Genomic DNA, 10,427 nt, shown 5'->3' with positions numbered 1-10,427 from the left:
TTTTAATATATTTTAATTATTGATTTCAGAGAGTAAGGGAGAGGGAGAGAGAGATATTAGCATCAATAATGAGAAAGAATCATTGACCGACTGCCTCCAGTATGCCCCATACTCGGGATCAAGCCCACAACCCAGGCATGTGCCCTGACCGGGAATCAAACCATGACCTCCTGGTGCATAGGTCAACACTCAACCCCTGAGTCATGCCAGCTGGATAACTATTCCATTTCCATTGCAATAACAACAAATAAATAACATACCTGAAATAAACTTAACCAATCGGTAAAAGACCTGAAAACTATAGGACACTGATGAAAGAAACTGAGGAAGATGCAAATAAGTGGAAGCGTATACCATGTACATGGGTTGGAAGATGTACAAAATTAACATCATTAAAATGTCCATACTACTCAAAGCAATCTATATATTCAATGCAATTCCAATGAAAATACTAATGGCATATTTTACAGATCTAGAACAAATATTCCAAAAACTATGTGGAACCAAAAAGACCCTAAATAATAGCAGCGATCTTGAGAAAGAAGAACAAAGTTGGAGGTATCACAATACCGTATATCAAAATATATTACAAAGCAACTGTCATCAAAACAGCTTGGTTCTGGAACAAGAAGAGGCATACAGACCAATGGAACAAAATAGCCCAGAAATCAACCCATGGCCTTTATCAGTCAAATAATATTTGACAAAGGAGGCAAGAGCATACAATGGAGTCAAGATAGTCTCTTTAATAAATGATGTTGAAAAATGCAAAAAAATGCAAAAAAAAAATGACACTGGATTCCCAACTTACACCATAAAGAAGAATAAACTCAAAATGTATGAAAGACTTAAATGTAAGCCATGAAACCATAACCATATTAGAAGAACAATAGACAGCAAAATCTCAGACATCTCTTGTAGTAATCTTTTTGCTACAATAAGTCTCTGAGGACAAGGAAAAAAAATAAACAAAGAAGACTACATCAAACTAAAAAGCTTCACACAGCAAATTAAATCATCAACAAAACCAAAAGAGAACCCAGTGTATGAGGGAACATATTCACCAATGATTCATCTTCTAAGGGGTTAATCTCCAAAATATATAAAGAACTTATAAAACTCAACAAAAACCTCTCCAAGCAGGACATACAGATGGCCGATACACATATGGAAAAATGCTCAAGGTCATTAATCATCAGAGAGATGCAAATTAAAACTACAATGAGGTATCACCTCACAACTGTTCAGAATGGCAACTATCAATAAATCAACAAACAAATGCTGGCAGGGAAGTGGAGAAACAGGGACCCTAGCGTACTGTTGGTGGGAATGCAGACTGGTGCAGCCAATGTGGAAAACAGTATGGAGTTTCCTCAAAAAATTAAAAATGGAACTCCCATTTGACCCAACAATCCCACTTCTAAATATATATCTTAAGGATCCTCAAACGCCAATCAGAAAGAATGTATGCACTCCTATGTTCATAGCAGACTTATTTACAATAGCCAAGATCTGGAAACAGCCCAAGTGCCCATCCGTAAATAAGTGAATAAAATGCTGTGGTATATTTACACAATGGAATACTACACAGCTGTAAAAAAAAAAAAAAAAAAAAAAAAAAGGAGCTCTTACCTTTTGCATAAGTATGGATGGATCTGGAGATTATTATACTAAATGAAATAAGCCAGTCATAGAAAAACAGATACTGTATGTTCTCACTAATATGTGGAACCTAATGAAGAATATAAACTGACAAACAAACTAGAACCATAGGAATAAACTGACAAATGTCATAGGGGAAGGTGGTGGGGGGATTGGATAAAGGAAAGTGAAGAGATCAGCTGCTAAAGAACATACAGTATATGCCTAGCCCGTGAACACAGACAATAGCATGGTGAGGGCCCAGAGACAGGGGTGAGGATTGTGTAGAGGAGGGCAAGGTGGTGATAATAGGGGACATCTCCCAGAGTGTCAGCAATAAAACATTTAAATTAAAAAAAAATGTCATCTTAAAAATTATGAGATACCAATTCACACTCATTAAGGTGACTTATCAAATGAAAGGAAAATAACAAGGGGTGACAATGTAGAGAAATTGGAACCCTGGTGCATTGCCGCTGGGAGTGAAATGACGTAACCATTGTGGAAAACAGTATGACCTTTTTTCAAAAAGTTCAATGTAGAATTACAGCAATCCCACTTCTATGAATACTACTATACCAAAAAAATTAAAAGCAGAGACCTAAACAGATACTTACACATCAATGTTTATACTAACACTATTCATAGTAGACAAAGGATAGAAATAACCTAAGTGCCCATTAATAGATGAATGGATAAATAAAATGTGTCTATATTATAACAGAATATTATAAAGCCTAAAAAAGAAATAAAATCCCAATCATGTTACGACATAGATGAATCTTTAAACATTATGCTAAGTAAAATAGGCCAGACAGAAAAAAGCAAATATTATATGATTCCACTCATAAGAGGTATCAAATTAGGCAAAATCATACAGACAGGAAGTAGAACTTACTAGAGGCTGAGGGGCAGGGGTGCATGGGTGGCTATTGTTTAATGGATGCAGTTTCTGTTTGGGGATGATGAAAAGGCTCTGGAAGTAGTGTTTAGGGTTGCGCAACATTTTCAACTTACTTAATGCCACTGAATTATACACTTTAAATTGTATATAACGGATAATTTTATGTACATTTTTACCATTTTTTTAAAAGGTAAAAAGAGATGTTACCCATGATAATTTGCCAATGCTTGTGAATGCTTAGACAAAATGCATATTTTTCTTGAAAAATAACTTATATGCATATTTGCATAGCCTATGGACACAGAGAATAGTGTGGTGAAGGCCTGAGAGGGGTGAGTGCAGGATGGAGGGGGTCAATGGGGGGAAAAAGACATTTGTACTACTTTCAACACTAAAGATAAATTTTAAAAAGTATTATTTAGTGGAACTGACTGAAGAACAAATTAATAGCTTGAACGGTCTTTTGATTATTAAAGCTATCAAAATAAACTTTGAACATATTATACATAAAAAATCTGGACATGATGGTTTTATGGGCAAAAGTGTTACATTTTCAAGAAAAAAAAAAACACCCAATTTTGTACAAACATTTCCAGACAACAGAGACAAGAGGGAATATGTCCCAATTCAACGAGACTTAAATCATACAAGACATTATGAAAAGAAAAATTATAGGCCCTTTTCACTTATGACTATAAATCTTAAGCAAAATTTTAGTAGCTATATGAATCCAAGAAAATTTAACAGGATAAGTTTCTATAATCAAGTTGTGTTTCCCATAAATACATTTTAGGATGTTCAAAGATAAAAATAAATCTGTGATCATCTCAGTAGATTCAGAAAAAGTATCTGATAGAATTCAACCCCATTTTTAATAAAACTCAGTTTTTGAGAAGACAATTTTTCATAATCCTAGAAAACTTTAGCTTTGCCTATGTTTAAAATCAATGCTTACATAAGAAAAAAATAAAATTTATGTCCAAAATTATTGTAGAGACATCTAATGAAAATGTTCATATATCCATTTACTCTTATTGGGCCAAATATACTGAAGGATAACATAAGTAATCTGACCTAAAATTCCACATCTTTTCCCAACTGTTTCTTTCTCTTTCCTTTCTATACACTATATTTGATCTATTACCCACTTTTGCATGTTTTGTTTTTTTGTTTTTTAAACTAGAGGCCCGGTGCACAGGATTGTGCACTAGTGGGGAGCATGGCCAGCAGGGATCGGCTTGCTGTGGGAGCGTTGCTCATCCCAGTCAGCAGAGCGGCACTCCCCCTGTGGGAGCGCACTGACCACCAGGGGGCAGCTCCTGCATTGGGCATCTGCCCCCTGGTGGTCAGCGCATGTCATAGTGACTGGTAGACCGGTTGTTCTGGTCGTTCCACCTTTTGGTCACTGGGCTTTTATTATATAGCATAATTTATAAGTTTAAATTGTATTCTCTGTTCTTGTACCTCATGATCTGTAGGGCCGCAAGCATAAATTATGCCCCTTTATCTAGTATCCCTCCAATCCTCTCAATTGTGAAAAACAATATAGAGTTTCCTCAAAAAAAAATTAAGAATGGAACTTTCATTTGATCCAATGATCCCACTTCTAGGAATATATCCTAAGAATCCTGAAACACCAAACAGAAAAAATATATTCACCCTAGCTTCATAGCAGCACATTTTACAAAGGTTAGGATTTGGAAACAGCCCAAATGCCATCAGTAGTTGAGTGGATTAAAAAAGTTGTGGTGCATTTACTCAGTGAAATACTACATGGCTGTAAAAAAGAAACAACTCTGACCATTTGCAAAAGCGTGGATGAACCCGGAGAGCATTATGCTAAGCAAAATAAACCGGTCAGAGAAAGATAAGTATCACATGATCTCACCCATATGTGGAATCTAATGAACAAAATATATCCAGAGACAGAAGCATGGAGCTGCCTGATGAATTTCAGAGGGAAAGCTGTGTGAGGGGGTAGGGGGATTGATTAATGGGGGAACTTATATGCGTAGAGTGGTGAATGCCTGGGAGGGGCGGGAGTGGGGTGGAGAGGTTCAATGGGAAAAAAAAACAAAGGGGACATCTGTAATATTTTCAACAATAAAGATAAATTTTAAAAATAATAATAAATGGGGGAATTGGTATTTAAACCTAGGCCTGTCTGATGCAAAGGCTGGATTCTATACTACCGACCCTATTATAGAAAGGGTCCTTGCCGTAACATTTTTAATGGCAAGAACTGTTTTGTATGCTCAGAAAAGTTGATATCCACCAGGCCATATTTTCTCAGTTTTATTCTTTCCAATTGCTGTTTTCTGCACCACAAAGTCCTCATTCCTTCATTAAGTATCAAAATCCAATCCATGTCCTAACCTCAATTTAAGGTCCAAATCATCTCTAACACACTTCCTCATGACAGTCTGCTTTATTTTTCTTCACTAAAACCTTATAAGACTAATTAACCCAGCCATGATTTAAAATTTTAATTTATATATCATTCTACCCTTATTCATGTATGTCACTCAGCAAGAGAGAGGGCACCATAGTCTATACTCACCATATTTCTGAAAATTGACTATTTATCTGAAACCCAGAGAACTTTTTTGAGATATATGTTTGTACATATGCATATAGATATAATATATACATATGTATCATGCATATTCTATATTTGTGAATGCGTGTGATATAACTACCAGTATCTCCCAGATAATCTCACTATAAGGAAAGATATAAGAAGATATATACACACTTTAACATATAAGGAAAGATACATATAAGGAAAATTATTTTCTTATATATACATATCTTTCCTTATATGTTAAAATATGTATATATAATTTCCAGGTATTTTTGCAATATAAATAGTAAAAAGAGTAAAAATCCTGAACCCTTATATATGTATGTATATGCATGATATCTATATATCTATGTCTATTTACATATTTAGCGTGAGCTTTATGGGAAACAGAAAATTTTGATTTCTTTGGATTCTCTATTTTGCCTTTCTGTGAAGACATTCATTGTGAACCTAAAATGGTCAAAGTGAGCATGAGACTATTAGACAAAATAACTGTAGACCAAAAATAAAGGTAAACTTCAGGCATAAAGAGGGAGCACTGAGCTTATACGCAAAAGGTATGCATACTTGAAAAGCTGGCATTTAAATATTATTTTCTGTCCTTACGGGTATTTATTCATTTAAATGCATTCAACTATTTTTTTTTTCTGGTTTTAAGACACACACAGTTGATCTCCCTCTAACTTTGTTTGCTAAAGTAGATCTATGAAGTTTGAGTGACAAACATTGAAAAGTCCCACTGTGTTATTGTTACTATTATTGTTCTATTCCGAGTAAATGAAAACAACATGTGGAGCAGGAGTGGGAGATCCCTTGCACTTGTTTGGCTTATAATTCAAATAGAAAAGATAAAGTAGAAGGCTGAGAATGGTGACTTGTAAATACGTTTGCATCATACACTTTATATGCATATAATTTATGTAGTTCTAAGTGAATTAAAAAGTCATTAATTTAATGTAAACACAGCAATAAATAATTAGTGGAATTCCACTTTTTGATAACAGTCACAATAAGACATTATTTTATTTGTCACAAAAATTTTTTTACTAAAAAATAAAAAGCTTACTGCATTCTGAGCACTAAAAACTATCTTGTCCGTAAACAAGCTTGTTAATTCAGTGGATTATATATTATACATTTCAAAGCTCGATTGATCCATTCCTTATTTCACAGACGATTAGTTTATAAAGGTTAAGTTCAGTATTTCAGGTAGTTTCATCTCCAAACATTGAAAGAATGCCAAAATGTACTTGCTCACCAGTTTCAACTTGGAAGTGTCTATAACCTTCACAATAGCAATGGTTTTCTCTTTCTCCTTCATCATTTTCTTTTCCTTAAACTTACACACAATCACCAGCAGCGCCGTGCAGAAATGTCTGCACTATGGTGAACTTTGGCTCTTCCTTGGACTTTAAGACTAATCTGGTCTAGACTGTGACAGAGAAAAGCTTGCGTGTTGATGTTAACAGTCCTTTCAAGTCCCAACCAAGCACAGGGGGTTGTTAATATTTACTCAGCCCTCCCCTCTGGAATCATCTTGAACTATGACAGTTTACTGAGATTGCCAAATGCCACCAGCATTGACAGACACCTGACTGAGAAATACCTATATATGATAAGAGAAATTACTTACTATGCACAACCATGCCACTTGAAAGGAAGGGGTGAAACTAGACTAATGGGTGGAAATTACAGGGAAACGTATCTACACTCAGAGGCTAAACAAGCACTCAGCCGGAGTGTGGCAGAGGATCAGATCAGGCGAATCTCCCTTCAAATACCAAGGTTCTACACTTCCTCTGAAGCTGCAGGCACAGCTGATTGGGTAGGTTTGTTGCATTTGGAATCATACAGGACTGGATTCAAACCCCTTCCCTGTGGTTCACTATCGGTATGAACCTGAGTGACTGGCTGAACTTCTCTAAACCTCTTTCCTCACCTGTAAACTGGTAATAGGTAATAATTCTCTCTATTGCGTATGTTTGTTGTGTTGATTAAGTGCAATTTTTCACCATTTTGCCCTGTCTTTGTCATATAAGTTCCCAGGCATAAGAGCTGTTATTATTGTTGTTATCCTTACTGCTACTGCTTTTTTTCCATTTAAAAAAATTCTAATTAGTACTGTATGATAGGAAAAATGTTTTCAATACCTTGTGTGAATTTTATAGTATGTATTTAATATGTATTTGCTTAGTACCTATGATGTGCTAGGCATTGTGCAGGCTACTGAACATAAAATAATGAACAGGTCACTGTCCTAGGCTCCAGAAACAGCAGTGAACAAGACAGACAAAAACACTATTTTCAAGGAGTTTATTCTCTAGGGTTAAGTATATCTATAATAATAAAAGCATAATATGCTAATTAGACTGGATGACCTTCCGGACAAAGCCGGGGCTGTGAGGGGAGCCCGGGTCCCAGGTGCCAGAGGGAAGCTGGTGCCGGCAGCTGGGTAAAAGAAGGCTTACTCTTACACAAATTTCGTGCGCCGGGCCTCTAGTAAAATAATAAATAGGATAAATTTTATTACTCAAATCATAAATGAAAGAGGGAATGAAAATGAGATATTGATTTAGGGAGTGATGGGATGGTGTTTCTTAGCAAGGGTGATGTGGAAGGATTCTCTGACAAGGTGATATTGACTAAATGTCTGAAACAAAAGAAGGCTTCCAATCAAAGATCTAGAACAATAGCATTCCAAGCCAAGTAAAGGAAGTTCAGTGATCCTAGGATGATAATAGGCTGTCCTGTTCAAGGAGCAGAAAGAAGGCTATCGAGGTCAGTACCCAACGTTAAAGGGAAGTGCTGACTCTAGGAAAGTGTCTGTATTATATTCTGAAGATTTCAGAAAGTTAATAGAATGTTATGCAAAGAGAAACAGGATCTAATTTTTGCTTTGTGAGGATCATTCTGATTACTGTGTAAAGAAGAGTTATAAGGGGCAAGAATCATCAGGGAAGTTAGATGTTGCCTATTTGTATGAGAACTAGATAAAAATATACTTACAAAACTGCCAGTCAAAAGTAGGTGCAAAATATATATATATAAAAGCCTAAGCGACCAAAGGACCTAACGAACGGTCGACAGGTCGCTGTGATGCGCACTGACCACCAGGAGGCAGATGCTCAATACAGGAGTGGCCCCCCGGTGGTTAGTGCTCTCCCACAGTGGGAGCCCTGCTTAGTTGGTGAGCACAGCTGCGGCAGCACAAGGCTCTCCAGCTTCCTCAGCAGCATGCTATTGAGCAATATTTATGGCAATATCTTGTTGTAAATACTGGAAGTCTAGAAACACATGGCACAAAGGTTGTGCTTTCATGAAGCTCAAGCTCTGTTAAGGAAACACACAATAAACAGCTCAATAACAGCACATGAAGAAATGAAAGCAGGAAGTCAATAGAGCTTGATGGGGAACAGTGTTGTTTTAGAAAATGGTCGGAGAAGAATTTATTGATATTTGAACAGAGGCATGAATAACATGGGGAAGGGTAGACTTTGGAAAGGAATCAAAAGATACCAAGACCCTAAGTTAGGAGCAAGCTCAGGGTATTTGAGAGTGAGAGGACCAATGGGAAGGAAATGGAGTGAGCAAGGGCAAGAGAGGTTTCAGACAAAGTTGAAAAATAGACAAGAAACTTACATTGTAAAATCCTCTAGACCAGTGCTGTCCTACAAAAATTTCTGCAATAATTGGAATATCCTATATCTGTGCTGTCAGGACAGCAGCAATTAACCACATATGGCTACTGAGCTTTTAAATGTGGCCAGTGCAACTGAGGAATTGAATTTTTAATTTTACTCAATCTTTAAAGATTGCATTGAATAAATGTAAAATTAATTTTAAAAACCATATATGGCTAGTGGGTACCATATACAAGAGTTTAGTTCTAGACCATTGTCTAAACATTAGATGTTATTCTATGTGAATTAAGAGGATCTAGGATAATAAATATGCATGTTTTGTTTCTTTGGTTTGTCCAGCCTCTGAAAGTTTTATAGTACATTATGTAGTGTCATTAAATTCAAATTTTAATTTTGTGATATTTCTTCTTTTCCCAGGGGAGAATATTTTTAATTTATTATTTTTTAGTTGACTTTATTGGTGTGGTATTGAATTTGTCAAGGTGACATTGGTTCACAAAACCATGCAGGTTTCAAGCGTAAAACTCAATAAAACATCATCTGCACAGTGCATCGCACGCCCAGTGCCCCAAGCAAAGTCCCCACCTCCACAGAGCCCCCACCTCCTTTCCCTCTGGCTAGCCCCAGACAGTTGACTGTGTCGATGTGTTATGTGTATATGTTTGGGGCTATCCCTACACCTTCTTCATCCAGTCCCCCAAACCTCCTCCGCTCTAACATGTCAGTTTTGTTTTCCTATGTATCCATGCCTCTGCTTCTATTTTGTTTGTCATGATATTTCTTTCATTCACTTTCTGCCATTAAATGGACAGTAAATGTGTTCAAAACAAATGTGAAGAAGACTAAAGGAAGAAGGATGCTAAGCACAACTTATGGTAAATGTTTTTCTTTGGGGTGCTATGGTAGTTTCAGTAACAGTCTCAAATAAGTCATTCATCCCTTTATGTTTCCTGTATGCTGACACCATAAATAACACAGTCACTTGCATTTCTATTTTTTTTCCCTTCTGCCTGTAACCATGCTAAGGTTTCTCTTTTTTCCAAGAGAATCCTTTATTTCCTACATGTGACAGTTCCATCCTCCTCAGAGGCTCTGTTTTTGCCTTTAACATCTTTATTTCTTATTTCTGTCATCCACCAACATAAATATCTTTTCCCCTAATTTACTGAAGAAGTTGGTTCTTCTACTATCCTATTGATTTAAAGATCTAGTCCAAAACTTTGCTTTACAGCTTCCAAGACTCTTCATTGTTAAATATCTTGGAATTTAGTTGATATTTTTTAAAAACCAACAAATACATTTTGCATCAGATGAAACATCAGGAGGTAATTAGGTCAGATGATAACTACAACTATGAAATCAATACAAAAGATAAAAAGAATGAGTAAATAGCAGTAAAAATTTTGTGGTATCAATGACAGATCAGACAAAAGCATAATTACAAGTCTGCAAAATAAGCACCCTTAAAGTGATAGGTGAAGATAATTAAATATAAAATAGAACATGTTATTTTGACTAAAATCAAAATGGAAATAATAGACATAGAAAGTATGAGGTTCAAGGACAAAGGAAATCATTTATAAGATGGCCACCACAAGATGGCCATCAGGGGAAGGCAGTTGGGAGTTACCAGGCCTGCAGGGAAGAGCAGTTTGGA

General features: G+C 36.1%; 1 protein-coding gene across 4 annotated transcripts in view; it reads right to left on the bottom strand.

The window, feature by feature from the left end:
* The window catches only part of TFEC (transcription factor EC), a 71,176-nt gene that overhangs the window by 18,579 nt on the left and 42,170 nt on the right, over nucleotides 1-10,427 (bottom strand). Inside the window, exon 1 of one of the 4 annotated variants that reach the window (XM_006758942.2) lies at nucleotides 6,388-6,707. The exons of the other annotated variants lie outside the window; for them this stretch is intronic. Within the exon in view, the coding sequence (XP_006759005.1) occupies nucleotides 6,388-6,453 (66 nt within the window). The 5' untranslated portion in view covers nucleotides 6,454-6,707. Of the gene's footprint in view, nucleotides 1-6,387; nucleotides 6,708-10,427 lie in introns of those variants that run through there. 4 annotated transcript variants of the gene reach the window in all.

Source organism: Myotis davidii, unplaced genomic scaffold, assembly GCF_000327345.1.
Source record: "Myotis davidii unplaced genomic scaffold, ASM32734v1 scaffold636, whole genome shotgun sequence".
In the NCBI taxonomy this organism is placed as follows: domain Eukaryota; kingdom Metazoa; phylum Chordata; class Mammalia; order Chiroptera; family Vespertilionidae; genus Myotis; species Myotis davidii.
The sequence above is the reverse complement of the archived record's forward strand: the minus strand, read 5'-3'. Positions and strand labels throughout refer to the sequence as shown.